This window comes from Brachypodium distachyon, chromosome 3 (assembly GCF_000005505.3).
Source record: "Brachypodium distachyon strain Bd21 chromosome 3, Brachypodium_distachyon_v3.0, whole genome shotgun sequence".
Taxonomy (NCBI): Eukaryota; Viridiplantae; Streptophyta; class Magnoliopsida; order Poales; family Poaceae; genus Brachypodium; species Brachypodium distachyon.
This window is the reverse complement of record NC_016133.3, coordinates 52,970,972-52,989,385: the sequence shown is the minus strand read 5'-3', so window position 1 is coordinate 52,989,385 and position 18,414 is coordinate 52,970,972. Positions and strand designations below refer to the sequence as shown.

The following is an 18,414-nucleotide window of genomic DNA, read 5'->3' as shown; positions in this document are numbered from 1 at the left end:
ATTTGGTGTCGATGCAGGGTGTGGAGGCATAGGCAGCTCTAGGTGCAACCATTTGAAGATAGATGCACGAATTTCTTCGGTGTGCTAGTCATAGTCTTGAGGAGGCATAATGGCGTGGCATTTTTGCGGCTTGTAATTCTGTTTTCTGCTAAATGTTTTGTTTTTATTACTCGATCATCGGTGTATAATATAAGATCATGCTCTTGCAGCAAAGGAGATAAAAAAAGACGACCCAACTCTCGGAACAAAGAAAGGGGAGAAGGAGAAGAACCGGGTGAGGTAAGCTACTGAAACGCACTGCGCTAAGACTCAGTTTGACATTGCTGAATTATACTGCGCTGAACTTATTTTATAATCTGTTGTCGAAAAATAGCCATAAAAAAAAAATTGGTTAGCCAAACACGAAAACAGCGAAGAACTGTGAAACAAACGGAATTATAATAATACATCACAATACCAAACCGAGCCTAGCTCGGCTCCCCTGGCAGTCAGAGTTGATGCTGAAGCAGGAGCCGGGCGGCCAAGAAAGTCTGATGGAACGAGCAAGCGACCAAGAAAGTCGATTCAACAGTAGCTGCCGTAGTCGATTGCATGGTTTCGGCCCTGCCATCTGCACGTACGTACGGCCTCGTGCGGTTTTCTACGTGCGTGCTGCTTGGCCGCGTGACTGAAGCCTGTATACCAACCAGACGGAGATCGACCATTCGTCAGGCAAAGGCGTCCCCGTTCGTTCAAAGGGGATCCATCCAGCGTACTGTGGTCTCTGGCGACGCACGCCGTCTCCGTCGTGAATTGAACCCGTTTTGCCCCGGACCGAGCTACTCGACAAGTAGTCTGAAAAACTCAAAAATTTCGCCTACATATATCGTCCCTGATTCACACGATTCTTCCATCTTCCGGTCTCGAACTCCTACACCGGCGCTAGCTAAAGACGTCATGCTGAAATGAGAAACGTAGAGCCGTTTCCTGCACCAAACAACTGTACAGCTAGCGCGATCGAGCTGTGTGCAAAAGCTTGCAGGGATACTCTAGCAATTCATTGAGGATCGTCCTTGTCACATGCGCTTAGATTTATAATCACGTTGTATTGCAATTAATTAAAGTAAGATATGTTTGTCGGTCGTACGTGATGATGCGTTATACACAGAAGAGTGCTCGCCAATTCTATGTAATTAATACCCCGTATATGAGGTTTAGCATTTGTCACAGGTACGTATTCTTCGTCGATCTGTACTCCAAACTGAAGGTTGGATTACTGAAGTCTATTCTTTTTTCAAAAAAAAGTTGAAACCTTCTACCTCTGAATCAAAATGATAAAAGCCGCACCTACAAATTTGATTCTATTCTTGGTCGATCCGTACTCCATATATGAGGTTTAGCCTTTAACAAACAAGACAAAGCGGATACATCGATCAACCCAAAACCAACTTCCTGGCGACAACAATCATCGCAACACCTACAAATTTGATGAAAGGGGCGATCAAGATCAAGGCCGTCTTCCCTAATCGATCACACAACAAAGCACACCATTTAAAATTGAAGGGTGTGACTGTCAGCATCTCAGGTCCAGCTCCACACACTCGTGTCGTGTTTAACCGTTCATGCGCATCCGGCACAGTCATATAAGCAAAGATCCCTCCTCATCATAAAAGTCCGGACTGATGAGAGAGTGACTACTCTCTCTTATATGCCGGTCGTAGCCCTCTCCCACTAGCGAAGTGGGACTAAAGTCACTAGCAACGCTTGATACCTAAAATCCCATCTCGGCCCCTAGGAAGCCCATCAGGCAGGCATGGCGATGTTGGCTCTGATACCAATTGGCAGCGTCTCAGGTCCAGCTCCACACACTCGTGTTGTGTTCAGGTGTTCATGCGCATCCGGCACAGCCATATAAGTAAAGAGCCCTCCTCATCCTTATGTGTTGGTCATAGCCTCCTACCACTAGCGTGGTGGGACTAAAATCACCGGCAACGCTTGGCACCTAACAGTGACCATGACCAAGGTCGTCTACCCTGAGCACACAATGATGCACATCATATAAAACCGGAGGCCGCAAGAGGGCACAACCGATCCAGCAAATCCTAAGTGCTCACGTATGCGCATGCTCCAGAAGCCGACACCGTGTTTCACCGACCCATCTTCAGGAGAGGTATATAAGCATTGACCTTGCCATGCTTCCATCAGCGTTGCCACGACGCCAGATATCACCTCCCCTCTGCACACATCCAACAACACACATCCGTCACTGAGACCCTGTTGCACTACGTTGCCGAGACCCGCCGATGTCAACGCGGTTGATACCATGCTGCTCCACCTCCCGACCGTCCTAGCCAACACCTGTCCCATTGTATATATCATATTTTTTCGGACTTCTCAAAGCGAGACTTTGACTACGCTCTCGGGCCTATGTTTTTATTTCCCCCTTCTCTTTGGAAAATATGTGCCTCTTTAAGATTGACTAAGTTGTCTATGTCTTTTCCTTTTTCCCAAACAAAACAACAAAATTAAAAAAAAATCCAGGCCATAGCCAACGTCGACACGCATGCATGCATGTTGCTAACTTGTATGTACACCACTCATCGATCTCTCGTCCGCGGCGGGTCTCATTCGACCTCGAAATGCATCGATCGCAACCAGAGCCAGGTCTGTTCGGTGACTCAGTGTGCAAGTGACAATGAGGTTAGCTGGGACGTCACTCGGATATAAGGTATAGGGGCGATTAGAAACATAGCTTTGGCCGGCTGCTTTACCTAAAGCCAGGGTTATGATTCGTCTCCCTGATCACCCTCTCAACAGTATTGCAAGCTCTAAATTAAACACATGTACAGTCGCTCGATCAGGTGTACAGTGTTCTCTAAAGCCTCCCGAATTCGACACATGCCGAATTCCAACGGTCTGGGGGGGCGATCGGATGGAGACTTGGGGAGCATGTCAAGAGTTAGGTGCGAGGAAGGTAAAACGGCAACGGGTAGTCGAGGACTGGTCGCCGCTCACTCTTAACTCGAAGACTTGAGAGCTTGTGCCACACTTGCAATCAGCAGCCCTTTGGCTTTGGAAAGGGACCGGCTGTTGAAACTTTAGATGAAAGGCACACACGCCGGATCAGCAGTAGCTCACGGTTCGCCAGACGTACTGCAGTTGCAAAGTCCATGTATTCATGCAGGATGGGACAGCAATTGCAATCTGCAGTTGGGAAATATGTGCTACACATTTTTCACAACCACACGTCTACGTACTTGCTGCCAGTGCTGCAATACAAATAAAGGTGGACTTCTCTCTGGACTTACTTCAGACTTCTCGATCAGCTGTTATCTTATTTTGAGAAAGAAAACCATGTTGCTTTAAACAAAGTATCACAAAAGAACATGTGTCTTGGTCTCTTTCAGTTGTTAGTTTAATTAGGGACAGTTTATAAAAGATATTGTAATTTGATAAATTTTACACTTTAATTTTATTTTTACCACCGTTGTCGGATTTGCTACAAGAATCTGCAGGTTTTGTTCGTTGGTTTGTACGGTTAGTTCGTCTTTCTGGATTATATATTGGAAAAATGTGGAGCTTGTGAGTGGGGGTGACCTACAGCTTCGGCATTATGAGATGATATGATCATTAATCAAGTAGGCCAGCTAGGTCAGTTAGTATGCAATTGGACATGCGAGTTCCTGCTAAAAAGTATGGAGAATTATTAAACATGTATCGCGTGTAAGAGCAAGCTGATTGATCATTGAAGTATAAAGTATTCTAAAATGTCTGATCAACAAGCTGCTTAAAAATGGCTTAAGACATGAGTAGGTCTCCCACTTGTTTGAATGATGTGTCAGTATAGCTCGGTTTGAAGAAGAGCGATAGCTATTTCTTGGACTAGGAATGAAAAGACAAACTATTAGACCACACGCCAATCCCACTCTGCTGGGAAACAAATGCAAAATCTGTCAAAAAAGGCAAGCCTGCGAAATAGTCTGGCAAGCATCAGAAAGTATCGACAAAAGTAGTGACGCAGACCTCATATAATATATTACTTGCGATTCAAATATTAATCATCATTTGAGAAACTATAATGCAGGATTTACTAATACTTATTTGAACATCTTGTTGTTATCTAGTACTAGTAGCGACTCAAGTCATTTTTCTGTCATTTGAGATGATTTACTACGGAGTACATAAGGTGAAATCATTGCAAGACATAAGGTCTATTCACAAATGTAGAGGAACTAATTGGTCTTACAGGATTATATATGAACGTTGGTTATTTTTATATATCGCAGGTTGGTTTCACAAAAGAAAAGAAAAAGAATAGTAGTACTGTTGAAATGTTACCTCGAAAAGAAGAGCAGTAATATTCAAATAGATTTGTTTTAAGCAAAGTGCTTATGGATCGATCTCTCTTACTCATTACAGTACTCCTGTTGATTAGGAGAGTCGTCCCAGAACAGTTCAGCAGTTCTAGTCATAATTAGAGTTAACTTTTCTCTTAAGAATCCCCCATAAGCAAATTTTAGTTCAACGTGGGTTTGAATGATCAGTTTTGCACCCTCTGCCGAAAACAAGTTTAGTTAGTGATTACAAAATTTGTTTTCAGATCTTTCAAGGGGCGAAATCGTTCTATTTTCGATAAAAACAAACTCGTGTGTGTATTATAGACTCAAACAAACTCGTGTATAATTTATTTCATATTTATTCATACGTTTATAAACAATTGGAATTTACTGTTCACGCGTGCTCCCAGAAGGCAAGAGTTGCACATGGCCAAGAAATCATTTGGATCATATGTCAGCCAAAGCAAAAGTTTGAATACATCCACCTTCTCGGTTAACATCATAAAAACGATGACAACGCTGATTGACGATGGCTACTGCTAGCTACTCAGTATGGGTCAAACCATTTCACGCACAGATATTTCCCGCCTCACAAGTCATAAATCGTTGAGTTAACCACGGTGAACAGGCGATGTTTAACTCATTCAAAGGGTGGACCAGAAGTTCAGATTTACTGTATTAGGTCCTGAGCATATTAGTTAATAGACATCGAGACATGGTAGTACTAATTCTCTCCCACTAAGATCAAGAGGTACTCCGTACTGAATTTTAAAATAAATAAGGCGACAGAATAACATTGAAGGATGGATTCATAACAAACAGACACAATCTATTTAGTTCCAATCATGAAAAAGTCCAATCACTCACTCACGAAGTACTCTAATACAAACTTTCGGGGTACTCTAAAAAAATACTCCTCCTTAGAAATCCCTCGTCCTGATCTGAAGCAAGTATACGTGCCAGGTGTACTGCTACCAGCAGTGTGTTGAGCGGCAGCTAAGCTTGCGAGCTAGACCCTGCAGCGCATGACCGATCGATCTCTCAGGGGGGGAAACCTGAGCCACGAACGCCGGAGGACGCTGGAGCGGCCAACAAGACGTTGCTTTCTGGGGACAGGGGTTTGGTAGAACGCAAATGGTCTCGGAGGTAGTAGGAGGAGCGGTGGGGTCTCCTCCAACTGCTGCGTTTGTTTGTCACCTGTCACCACAGGCCGCCCCCAGCCCAGAGACAGTACTGGCGACCAGTCTCTCAGACTCTCGGTGCATATATACCCGTGCCTCCCCTCGATCCATGCTCTGCATCGTCCAACCATTTCCTGGACTCGGCAGCTTCTTCAGCAGACCGAGTAGAGCAAGAACAAGCAGAGGAGTTGTCCATATAAAATGGGGCGTGGCAGGGCACCGTGCTGCGCCAAGGTCGGCCTGAACAGGGGCTCCTGGACGCCGCAGGAGGACATGCGCCTCGTCGCCTACATCCAGAAGCACGGCCACCCCAACTGGCGCGCCCTCCCAAGGCAAGCAGGTAGGCAGCAGGCTCCCCTGGTTACCATGACATGATCGCCTCCCTCAGAATGTGTGTTCCATGTATCAAAGGAGAGAGCGGGAGTTGAATATGGATGTTGGATATTTTTATTTTTTTTGGCAGGTTTACTGCGGTGTGGGAAGAGCTGCCGGCTGCGGTGGATCAACTACCTGCGGCCGGACCTGAGGCGCGGCAACTTCACCGCCGAGGAGGAAGAGACCGTCATCAAGCTGCACGCCCTGCTCGGGAACAAGTAAGCCCAATTCATTTGCATTTTGAGACTGATTTGAAGTTTATATCTATCCCCTGTAAATTGGTGGTGTGTTCTGAATTCTGATCGAATTTTCAATCTGTTCAGATGGTCCAAGATCGCGGCGTCCCTGCCCGGGAGGACGGACAACGAGATCAAGAACGTGTGGAACACGCACCTGAAGAAGAAGGCGTCGCCGAAGAAGAAGGAGCATCAGCAGCAGGAGAAGCCAGGCGCCGCCAAGAACAACGCGGCCAACGGAGACTCTGACCCTGCTTCGTCGTCTTCGGCGTCCTCCTCTACGACCAGCAACGAGCCCGAGGACATGATCGATATCTCGGAGGCGCTTCTCGAAGCGCTCAAGGACAAGGAGGCGTTCCCGGAGGCGGCGCCAATGTCGATGTCCTCCTGCTCTTCGTCTTCCTCCCTGACGACGACGTACGCCAGCGGCGGAGTGGAGGAGCTGCTCGAGCTTCCGGAGATCGACATGGACGAGAACATCTGGAGCATCATCGACGACGACGACTTCGCCGCCGACCGCCCACAAGGCGATGCAACAGTGCCGTGTGCCGCCATTGCGGCGGGCCAAGGAGAAGAAGAGGGAAAGGAGTGGTGGTTAGAGGATTTGGAGAAGGAGCTCGGCCTGTGGGGACCCACGGAGGAACTCCAGGCCTTTGTGGGCCCAATGACGGAGGGGGACCCGGTTTGCTCCTACTTCCAGTCCAGGCCCACCACCCCTGCTTCCAATTCCGCATAGAATGTAAAAAAAAAGAAGAAAAACTGCATAGAAGGTACAGTGATTTGATCGGACGGACGGGATCAAGCATTACAACTTGGAGAAGTTTTTAACGAAACGTCTGGGTTGTTCATTTGATTTCGGTGTTGAAGTAATTTTCAAGAAAACTGAAAAAGGTTAGGTTAATTCGAATGCACATATAGAAATTAAAGGATTAAGCCATCAATAAAAGGCTAAGTAAGTACCTGTACTTTTTAACAGTTTAACCAAGATGTAATTTGATATGGATGCAAGAACACTCCATTGGTGAAAAGCCAGTGCCAAGTGCTATATGAATATAATTATGGGTATATGTCGTTTGGTTAATTTGTGAGCAGTACTTGCTACTCTCTCCGATCCTTAATTGTTGTCGAAATATTACATGTATCTGGACGACTTTTAAGAATAGATACATCCATATTTAGATAAATTTGATTCAAGAATTTAGTATATGTATTTTTCTAGTTCATTGCTCATGTACTGCATGACGGCACAGTGATGTAAGCGCTGGATCATCTATTGGTCCCACCAATGCTACCACCATCGTATATGCCTTTTGAAGAATCATCACAACCGGCTTTGATTATGCATTCTAAAGCAATTTGCTTTTGCTAATGCGATGTAACCTTTTCTTCTCCTTTTCCAGTTGCCTTTGTTTTCTCTCTTCACATTTTCTCTGCCGGGGATTCTTTCGGTACATTTGATTGCATATCATTTCGGATGAGCAAAATCACATGGAACTGATGATAAGGATGTAGAAATTTGTTGCTGCCATATTCCCTGAATTAATCAACCTGATTAATGAACCTGATGTTTTTGTTCATGTAATGTCAACAATAAAAGTACGTGTCGGGTTTTAGTAAATGTGTATTAAGTTAATATGTCATTCTTTCAGGACGGAGGCAGTATATTCTTTCGACCCCTTGTTTAAAGACTTGAGCATTGTTCTAGATGATCCGGCATATTAGGCTGCTGTCTAAAAGCGAAGAGTTGCGCTGCTTCCACAGTTGCCAACAAGCCGTGATAAACATTTCTGTAGATAGTTGAATGGGAAGGAGCTAGATCTTTTTACGCTTAGCGCTTGACACCATTAGTTTCTATTACTACAAAACCGTAGACACTAGACCGAAGTGGATTATTAGATTAGAGAGAAGTGTGGTTTCCAATTTGTTGACTGCTTTGCTTACAAAATTCAGATGTCACTTGTTTTGTCTCAGCAGAGTATGTTCCGACCTTTGGAATGTCTACTCTTACATGTAAACGCAAGCTTGGTAGTGTTTGGTTGCCTGAAGAGGATAGAATGTAATGAAAACGTTACAAATATTTGTACTATTCATGTGTTTGGTTATTAGAATATAGAAAACTGGAATGAAACCATATGCATTTTAGATGGAGTATTTCTTAATATGTTGAACCATATGATAACTCAAAACGTAGAAATCATTTGGTTTCAAGTGAAACCATCAAGTGTTTCGTTTCTAAAATATAAAAAAACCATAACCATTCTATTTCATTCCAATCCTATAAAATAGAATCATAAAACCGTTACATTCCATTCCATTCCACATAGGAATACTCTAATTATCCAATAACTTGCGAACAAAAACTGGGCCTTGTACTAGTGATGCATCATCGTGAGTGCTAAATATGGAGTAAGTAATTAGAGTATCCTCCACGGAAATTAACGCCCATGGAGTACTATTTTGGAATACAGATTATCCATTCTTCTACATTACTGATAATAAAGGTAATGACGTAATGGGCATTAATATCGCGTCCTCTATAAAAGGGTCGCCATCTTATTTGATCTCCTTCACAACTCTAAGTTAGACAAGCATAAAAAAAAAGCTTGTTATCAACACCTCATAGGGCTATAACATGAGGATGAGTACTGTGACGCAACTGCTGGCCATCGCCTTCCTTCTGCTAGCATATGGTACCCATTTGTTCTTGTAATGCATATCTTCATCAACTCTTTAGCAAAACTATGGGCATGATGTGTGATCCCTGTTCTTCTCATGCTGATATTATCTTTGTAGATGCGACGGCATATAAAGAGTGCAAGAGAAGAATTATAAATCCGGGTCGTGATTGTGAGCTCGCGCTTTGCCAGAGTTTAGTCCACGACGACCTCTTGGCGTTCCAGTGCCCTCCGAATAGCGCGTGCGATGCAGGGGCCGAGTGCGTTCCTTTGGGGTGCCAGAGCACAATCTGCATATACTCAAATGCAGCCCTCCAACAAATAAATGGAAACTAGGTTTCGAATGTACAAGGACATGCTTGCTGAAAAAAAAAGTGGTTGGATAGAAATGAAATATGGATTTGGTATTGCCTCGTGGATTATGTGAAATTATAAATGAGATTTGTTACGCAAAACCTGAAAATGAGCTCGGGCTCCCCCTCCAACACGAAATCTAATACCACATAGGAGAGATTACTATATTTGACATTTTGCAAAAAAAAAATCATGGGTATTCAACTGAATAACCTTAAACCGAACTAGGCCCACACATGGTTCTACAGAATCAAAAATACATATATTAGGGCATCTTCAACAAGAGCTGCTGGCACTTCCCTCTTCTCCTTCTCCAAGTCTTCTCTATCTCTCCTCAGTTAACTATGTGATATATATTTTATAAGAGAATCATTTCAGCTTGGACCCACATGTGCTCTTTTTTTTCTTGGTTCTCGTGCCAAAGCTATTACTACTTCTAAGTAACCACTATTCCAACTTTTTGGTCCACCTCATCTCAAAAAGGAGAAGACAGAATATATATGTACATGCTTAGTACCCTTGTTGTAGATGCACTTAAAAGTGTGAGTTTTTAAAATAGTTACGTGCTCATATTTTCAATTAATGCTCTAAAAAATATATTTAAATAGTAAAATCAATTATCACAAAGTATATATGAACCATTCAACTATAATCAAAATATCATAATACATACATATACTCAGTACCATATTAATGGTGACGGTCAAGTCATGACATGACAAGTTAGGAAATAACCTCCGTAGGGCGAATGGCCATCAACTCAAGTCGTTGTAAGTATAAAGATAAAGACTATTGTTCAAGGTGAAATTGATCCTCTTGATTTTAATTGGGTCCGCCTACGGCTCAAGTGATTGAGAAATTACAGTCCACCGATCATGTGCGTTCAAAGTAATGATCGTATGGTCGAGAAGGCGTCGACCGAGAAAAACACAATCTCAAAGATGACCGTACGGTCGACTTCTCGACTGAGCCCAAGCAAAACCGTTTTTTTATATTTATTTTTTGAGGGCAAACCGTTTTTTATTTTATCCTCTTGATTTTTTTTAGCGTAATTGATCCTCTTTGATAGATCTACAAGAAGTCAAGAACCAACGACGAGAAGGCCCAGCCATCAACGTCGGCGAAAGAGCAGACCTGTTGGCCTGTTGGGCCCATCATAAATCCACCGTGCCGAAGGAAGTTTTCAGTCGATTGAGCGGCAGGCGGTCCCTTATTTCTGCGGCTGGGAGGATGCAGCCGTCTATCCCCAAAACGACCAGAGTCTCAAGCTCGGTCGGACGGCGGAGTGGCGAAGCCCAGTAACGATGCTGAAAGCTCTTCCTTCGCGCTTCCTCGCCTCGCCGGAGCCCGGCGGGTGGCGCCGGTTGCGTCGCCGACGATCCCAGCAGACGGTTTCGGCGGCGCTGATGACCAACCCCTCGTACTTCGAGGTGGGCAGATTATTGGGTAGCTATGGCTTCATGAACATCAAGAGGTCAGCATTTATGGGTCCTCTTGATTCGTGGCCCCTTCCTGATTTCCTTCCGAACCATGAGATGCACCCACTGCTTGCGTTCTGATTTGACTCAAAGGGTTGGATGGTGGGCACTGGGCTGTGTCTGTGTGCGCGCGTGGGGGCGTGAATTGGTTCGAGCATTCGTCGAAAATTATTTAGCCGCATCGTACTGTTCAGACTCTTGCTGGAGGCTGGAAATGGCTCGTCAAGTTGGGGTTTAGGATCAAATTGGGTTCGTCTTTTAGGAGACGCCTTGTGCCCATCAGAGCCAGAGAAATGTTAATGAGCTTGAATGTGTCTATCCGAATGTTGATTTTACTGATTCATTGCCAGAAAATTCTCTCAAAACTTTGTAATATATGATGGGACCATGTAAAGATGATTTTTGTGTGTAATCACCATTTCCAATATTCCAGTTATTCATCATCTCAATCTGGAGGGCTTCCAAATGTTGCTGGTACTCAAGACCTTGATCTTGGATATTCAAAAGAAGAGATTGAGCGATTAAGAGTCCAAAATATTGGAGAAGGAGAAGTGAAGATCAGGTTATTTCCTTCTATCTCAGATGCTGATTATACGTATCACCTCAACTCAGAAAATATCTACTGATGCTATACATTTACCATAGTCTATTGCAGACTTTACGAGGGAAGAGTTGTTCAAGGTTCATTGAAGGGCACACAAGCTGTATTTAAGGTAGAGCCCAGATTTTTCAATCTGTGAAGTCTAATGGGACGCTATTATGTAATACTAATAAGTTGATGATGATTTATCCTTGCTTCGATAAATTGGACATGTTCATTATCTATAAATATAGTACTCCGTGTTTCATCTGTATGACATGACACATAATCATAGTAAAGTGCAGTATTGTTAAATGATGGCACCTTTGATTCGATAGTGCCTTGAAAAGATGATTTGACATAGGGCGATCCATCCGAGTTCCAGCCTTCCAATTTTGCTGGTTTATCTTATGGTGTTACCTTTGCCAGATATATGAATCTATTTAGTATCTTATATATGCTAAGACATACATTTGAAACAAGGTATACCCTGGAGCCCTTGCTGGTGCTTCTGAAGCTAATTTGATGGCATTGAATGAGCTAAGGACTCATGCTTTTCTCCAGGTTAGGAAATCATGAACTGTTAACAGAAATTGCAACTTGCAAATCTGAATGTAAGTATGTTACACATGAAATTTCTAAAAATATCTTATTTTCCTTGGCTTCTACTTACAGAGTGATGCTAGTGATATCTGTGAGAACATTCAGTTTCTGTTAGGAGCCTTTGAGACAGCTACTGGAGAGCAGGTTTATTTAGCACACAAGTTTGTCAGTTCAGACACGATCCACGCAATGCTGTTGACTGAAATAAATTCTTCACAGTGGCTTGCCTTCCGTGATGATGGGAGATATAGTGCTGCAGACTATGCAAAAATAACCAGTGAAAGGCAACTGAAGGAGCGACCTGGATTCTGGAATCCTTTTGATCGCGCGTACAAATTGGAACTAAGGAGATATTTTGTCCTTAAGACGCTTAACGGAGCTATGTGTGGCCTTGTCCACATGCACAATCACGATCGACTGCACCAAAGCCTTGGCCCTTCTTCTGTCGTTCTCAAGTATGCTGCATTTTCCTTCTTCAGTTTCCATTCTACAGTGTATTATTCAATATCAGTTCAAGTACTGCTGGTTGTAACTTTCTATTCCTTAGCACTGTTGCAGAGAAAGATGGATATTATTTGGTTCCACAGCTCCGTGATTTGGCATTTTCTGTAGATATTGGGTATATGTTCACTCCTTGCTACATTTCCAATGAGAAAACATTTTAGAGAACTTATATTCTTACAATGATAGGTATTCGTCTGTTGGGGTTGGATCATTGTCAGACGGGTTGTGGCGTCGAGCATCCGCTGCTGGAGCATTAACTCCTTTGGAGAAGCGAGCTTTTGGAATAGCTGATGACATGCAAGTATTCTGTTTTCTTTCATTGACAAATGCTAATCTCTCATATATACATGTAATTAAAAAACAGATATGGAGCTGGACTGCTTATTGCATACATGGCATTTATTCCGTTTTGTGAAGCAGGCATCATGGATGGCATTTCTTTGCAGGTTATTGAGGATACTTTAGTTTTGAGTTCATTAGAGATGCTATTTTCTTTCTGCGTTGTGATATCTAACAAAGTAATGATGTATTCTGCAGAGGCTTTTGGAGAACACGTTCCGTCTCGACGTTTATGCTGCAAGAGAGTATGAATCACTAGAACAGAACAGAATTTCCATGGTTTAGGCATAACAAGAACTTAAAAAAATTGCTTTACAGATCCAGTTGTTAAAAAAAATGTTCTTCCTTATTTATGACCAGATCGTCAGTTGTGATATTCAGATTTACTAGATATAAGCTTATTTATTTTCACAAATTCGTGTAGGTATTGTATGGAAGATGATCAGTTATTGGAAGCTGTAAAATTTCTAGATTTAGGTGATGGTGCCGGCTGGGAGTTACTGCAGGTTTGCCTAGATCATCCGAAACTTGTGTGTTCAACTATAAACTAGACTGGTTATTCAGTAACTCCACTTTGGTTTTTTAATATATAGTCTCAGCAGGGAATCTGACTCGAATTTCCCTCTTGTAGGCAATGCTTAATCCTGATTACCGTAAGAGACCAATAGCTGAGGCTGTGCTGAACCACAGGTTTATTACTGGGGCAGTGCTATAGAAGTAATCAGAAACTGGAATGCACCACCATAGATGCGGGTCCTCCCGTTGTAACTTGTAAGGATGAATCGTGCAGATCTTAAAACATTTTGTATTCCGGCACGTAAATAGTGTACTTAAAACTAACAAGGAACGTTGTACATATATGTATGGATATTTTGTGAACGCTGTTAGGCATGTGAGTAGTTTGGTTTGGCTTATTGTGTGGATTTTACTTGTGTATTACTCCCTCTGTTTCTGTTTCTAAATATAAGATGTCCAACTTTGTTCTAAGTCAAACCTGCTAAACTTGGACCAAGTTTATAAAACAAATCTACCAACATCGATGATTCTGAATTAGTTTATTAAATCCATCGTGATATATATTTCCATATAGTATTTATTTGATATTCTAGATGTTGATATATGTTTCCATAAACTTGGTTTGACTCAGGATAAATGTAAAATTTCTTATATCTAGAAACAGAGGTAGTAAATAAGAAATCTAACCTCCAAAGAATCGTGAGCTACTTTGTGCCGCAAACTCGAATGTAGGAGGGGAGGTGAAAAGAAGGGAGGTTGATCTGACGGAAGACAGTACCGCCAAGGGCTAGCGAGGACTCTGGATCTATTGTCATCCACTGTGGGGCAAACTCAAATTTATCAAGTCACTGATGTTTAGCATTAGTGCTAAATTGCTATATTTACTCCAACATACCCAATACAAAATGTTTGCTTAGATGAGACCCACCAATACGAAAAGTAAGAATTGAGCTTGGAAAACAACTTGTAAAGGTCAAGCACAAAAATGACACAAAACAACTCGGGAAACAACTTATTTGGACTTCGACAATTCTGACTCCCGAGTCCTGAACCATCCTCTCCTCTTTGTAGCTTCAGCTAAATGAGTTGCTGATTAACATCCAAAACAGCCGATTGGCGTCCCTGTCCTTCCTTCTCCCTTTCCTCCTCCCAGTCACCATCGCTCGCACACCGTCTCCGCTTGCCCCCGCCCTCCCGATCCGTCCTCCTCTTCCTCTGTTGTCCTCCTCTCTATTCCACGCCGCAATCGGCCTCCAGCGCCGCGCCGCGCCGCCCTTCTCCCCCTCTTTCCTCGCGCCGCTGCCACCAAACCCGCTGCGATTCGCCGTGCCGCGCACGAGGCGCGCCAGCGTGGTGGCACGCCTCGACGGCGGGGGACCTTTCGCCCCTCCCTGCGCCACGCGCCCTGGGCCTCCTGGCGAATAACCTGGTGGGTACTCGTCGTCGCCGGAGCTTCTCATGTTGGACCCAAGATCCGAAATCTACCCCACCATAGAGTACCGCCCTCTCCAGCCCTCCGACCTCGAAGTTCTCGAGAAGATTCATCTCGCACTGTTTCCCATAAGGTAACTGCCGCGTGTGCTTCTTCCTCATACTGTTATCACGTCACTTGCAAGCTTACTGAAACAATTTATGTTAGGTACGAGAGAGAGTTCTTCTTGAATGCCGTCAATGGCCATGGTATCATTTCCTGGGGTGCTGTGGACACCAGCAGATCGGATGAAGGCAGGGATGAGCTGGTAGGCTTCGTAACCACAAGGATGGTTGCAGCAAAAGATAGCGAGGTATAGTATATAAGAGCTCCCGAAAATCATACTCCACTGCTGTGCTCGGTAGAGCTAACCAATTGAATTTGCAGATTGAGGATTTATTTAGGTATAACAACTCGCACAAAGATCTAACACTTCTTTATATCCTGACACTCGGTGTAGTGGATAGCTACCGAAACCTTGGCATAGGTTGTGACCTTGTCCCTTACTATCTTAAATTTATAGTTTGTAGATTATATTCAGTTGATCCTCATATGAATTCAAACCTGCAGCATCTTCACTTGTTCGGGAGGTGATTAAATATGCTGCAAGTGTATCAAATTGCAGGGGTGTTTATTTGCATGTCATATCTTATAACCAGCCTGCAATCAACTTTTACAAGAAGATGCTATTTAAGCTAGTCAGAAGACTACCAATGTTCTACTACATAAGAGGGCAGCATTATGACTCATACTTGTTTGTGTACTATGTCAACGGGGGCCGTACGCCTTGTTCGCCACTGTAAGTACCTACGTTTGCTTTGTCTGGTGAAGCTTGCTATTTTCATATTTAATAGTTATCCAATGTTATGCTTTGATATGATAATTCTGCAATGCTCAGTTTCTTCTTAAGAATAAATAGGCAAACTCAAATTCCTCCATGAAGCCTGTCATGCTTGTTGTGATCAATTGTGTGAACTTTTCTAGTTTGTTTGGTTTTGTCGATGACTTTAGAACTGTTAATGTGACCCAATCCTGTCCGTGGATGCATACAGTCCTGCACCTGTCCGTGGCTTCAGAACTGGTAATCGGGTTTCGGGTACCCATTGCCATCCGGACCTGCACCTGTCTGCATGGGAGAGCCTGTAGATGTTTGTACCAATTGTGAAATCGAATGTATCGAGCCGTCATGCTCATCTTGTCCATGTTTCCTATAAATTTTTTTTATTTTTTCATTTTCATTGCTGCATGCTATTTTTTATCTTGTGCAATTTTTTTAGTGGGTTGCTGTAATACGAATTTACAATGCTGCTACTCTTGTGTTTTGTGTACAACTTGGGTTATTTATGCACTCTTCCTAGATTGAGTTGAACCTATATTAAAACAGCAAACACAGAAACCTTGTATAAATTGTATCCTAATATGTCAATGCTTTCTTATTGACAAAATCAACTAAGGAGATAACCTTCATCCTTTTCAGCTCACACTTGCATTGTGGACTTTTGCATCCTTATGCAACCTTTGGTGTTGCATCTTGTGTTGCACCTTAACCCTGATTGCTTAAGGTTTAAGTCCTGAGTACATGGCATGAACTCTTGGTAGCCTTCATTACTGTCCTTAGAAATTTCAAATTGATTGCATGAAATATGATAGAAGATTTAGTTAAATAGTACATGGCATGCAAGGTTACATGTTAAGTCCTGAGTACATGGCATGAACTCTTGGTAGCCTTCATTACTGTCTTTAGAAATTTCAAATTGATTGCATGAAATATGATAGAAGATTTAGTTAAATAGTACATGGCATGCAAGGTTACATGTTAAAACTAAGCAAGTAGTATCTAGCTTCTTTCAATTCCATCCCAAGTCCCGACTTCCAGCAAATTTATATGTCTTAACATACAAGAATATTTTTGAAGAGAGGCATGAACCGCTCAATAAGTTGGTGCTTGTTGGCTCTAAGAGGCATCAAATTGAATATAAGGTCCTTCAACCCTCAAATGTGCACTCAGTTTCAAAAGTAATTGATAAATCAGGTGTTTATCTTTAAGGTCAGTTTTATATTAGTATGTTTCATGTTACAACACCTTAATAAGTGATCTCAACCCTGATCAGTCAGGTAAGGTCACATGTGTTCTTCCTTGTCCCCCGGTCAAAGAAATCAGACTGCTACAATTCTAGGGATTCGCCTCCTCACTACAGAATCTTCCCAAATCAGACAATCATGATTCCGGAGGTCCACACTACTCCATATACATAAATGCTCAACACCAACAAGGCCTTGTATTCCATAGTCCAGATCATTCCTTACTTTCTCCACCCTTTATAAACTCCTGTTTGAAGGCTAAAACATGACTTATGCCCTAGCATAGCAAACTGACATTCTCTCCAAGGCACATCTTTGCTTCAATTCCTATTGCCCTTGTTGGTTATTCTTTGTATGATATGTTTCCTGAAGAACAAATGTAGTATCAAGTACAGAAGTACTTGACAAAACCATGGTCAATTTAGCACCTGGTTAGTTTCACTCTAATATGAAGCTAATTAGACTACAATTTGATTCTTCTTATGTTTGCTTTGCAATCCCTCTGATCCGGTGGTCTGCAAAGTGTACTTGACCTGTTGGCCATCAGTTGGTAGTGACAATTTAATATTATTGATGATTTGAAATACCTTCTATGTTGACAGTCAAATCTTTAAATGTTTGACTGGGGCTTATGATATACTGCTTATATTTGGATCAGAATGAGTAATTTAAAAGTTTGTGGCAAATATGTTATGAAGCCTGTACATGTACCGTGGTTCTAATTTCTTGCTGTAATAGGCTAACAGCAATGCACGTACTAATTACTATAAAAGATGTATAAAGTTATGAAAACAATTGAGTGAGGGCTCTGTTTTGTGAGCAGTAATACATATCTTGGTTGCTGCAACTTTAATGTGGTATTTAAGTTAACATCCTTCTTTTGTTATTGAGTGTAAAAGATATTTTGTAAAATAGGTTATATATTCACTGCATAGATCACTGGTTTTTCCTCATTCCCTGTAATGACCTATTGTGATAGTCGACGTAAGCTTTTTGATTCCCTGTAGTGACCTATTTGTAATAGTCGACGTAAGCTTTTTGATTCCCTGTAGCGACCTATTTGTAATAGTCGGCGTGAACTGTCCTGGTTTATTAGCATCGATCAAATACAACTTATTTTAATAGAATCAACTCCTGACCTAAACAGCCCTTAGTACGTGAAACCGGTCCAGAAGAATTTACTTTTACAGTTTCCAGACTTTTGCTATTGTCAAATTATCTCAGGGTTATAGTAATATAGCTGTGTTATCAAATGATGCACTAATAACTCATGGCAATCTTGTGCAGGGAGATTGTAACTTCATTTGTTGTTGACTTCAGGGCTTTCCTAAAGATGCTGGTTGCCAAAATCTGGAGCAAAGAGGAAAAAGGTATCCCAAGATGGACCCGTTGCAAGGAATCAACCACCCTATTGACCTCACAGAATAATAAAAGGATCATCAGTGGTGAAGATACACGGTGTCACGTGTAAATTTAGCTGCAGCGAAGATGTTCTCTACTTGTTTTGGTGGAAACATGAGTGGCTTGCAATGTTGTTGTACCTTTGTGACAAACCAGGTATATAAATTATCAGTTAATCATAGACACGTTCATTCTTGCGAAGAGTGCAGAAATAAAAGAAGAAAATAAATGTCCCCTGCTTCTTGGAGCATTTGATGATCATGTACATGTACAGTTATGCAATGTTATGTCGATTGAATGGGA

At 42.4% G+C, this 18,414-nt stretch overlaps 3 protein-coding genes and 1 long non-coding RNA gene across 6 annotated transcripts; 3 read left to right on the top strand and 1 right to left on the bottom strand.

Annotated features, from left to right (window-relative positions):
* Positions 1 to 5,107: 5,107 nt before the first annotated feature.
* Positions 5,108 to 6,404, bottom strand: LOC112271393. Its single transcript, XR_002964264.1, has 2 exons — positions 6,266 to 6,404; positions 5,108 to 6,076 (listed from the first exon to the last, which is right to left on the bottom strand). It is a non-coding gene; the product is annotated as an uncharacterized LOC112271393 (long non-coding RNA).
* On the top strand, positions 5,614 to 7,189 carry LOC100833183 (myb-related protein Zm1). Its single transcript, XM_003572796.3, has 3 exons — positions 5,614 to 5,837; positions 5,961 to 6,090; positions 6,196 to 7,189. The coding sequence occupies exons 1-3, from the start codon at positions 5,699 to 5,701 to the stop codon at positions 6,842 to 6,844; spliced, it is 918 nt and encodes a 305-aa protein (XP_003572844.1). The 5' UTR covers positions 5,614 to 5,698; the 3' UTR covers positions 6,845 to 7,189.
* A 3,139-nt stretch (positions 7,190 to 10,328) lies between these two features.
* Positions 10,329 to 13,569, top strand: LOC100832872. Of its 2 annotated transcripts, none has more exons than XM_024461048.1 (12): positions 10,329 to 10,611; positions 11,049 to 11,177; positions 11,271 to 11,328; positions 11,679 to 11,759; positions 11,871 to 11,942; positions 12,018 to 12,253; positions 12,346 to 12,417; positions 12,489 to 12,599; positions 12,667 to 12,748; positions 12,840 to 12,886; positions 13,066 to 13,171; positions 13,273 to 13,569. In XM_024461048.1, the coding sequence occupies exons 1-12, from the start codon at positions 10,442 to 10,444 to the stop codon at positions 13,354 to 13,356; spliced, it is 1,248 nt and encodes a 415-aa protein (XP_024316816.1). In that variant the 5' UTR covers positions 10,329 to 10,441; the 3' UTR covers positions 13,357 to 13,569. The 2 variants fall into 2 exon arrangements, with proteins under 2 accessions (XP_024316816.1, XP_003572843.1); XM_003572795.4 differs by having other exon boundaries at positions 10,332 to 10,611; positions 13,066 to 13,147.
* A 689-nt stretch (positions 13,570 to 14,258) lies between these two features.
* On the top strand, positions 14,259 to 18,414 carry LOC100833890 (histone acetyltransferase MCC1). Of its 2 annotated transcripts, none has more exons than XM_003570097.4 (5): positions 14,259 to 14,722; positions 14,797 to 14,941; positions 15,016 to 15,115; positions 15,199 to 15,427; positions 18,031 to 18,414. In XM_003570097.4, exons 1-5 carry the CDS (start codon positions 14,616 to 14,618, stop codon positions 18,179 to 18,181), a joined length of 732 nt encoding a protein of 243 aa, XP_003570145.1. In that variant the 5' UTR covers positions 14,259 to 14,615; the 3' UTR covers positions 18,182 to 18,414. The 2 variants fall into 2 exon arrangements, with proteins under 2 accessions (XP_003570145.1, XP_003570144.1); XM_003570096.4 differs by having other exon boundaries at positions 14,266 to 14,722; positions 17,998 to 18,414.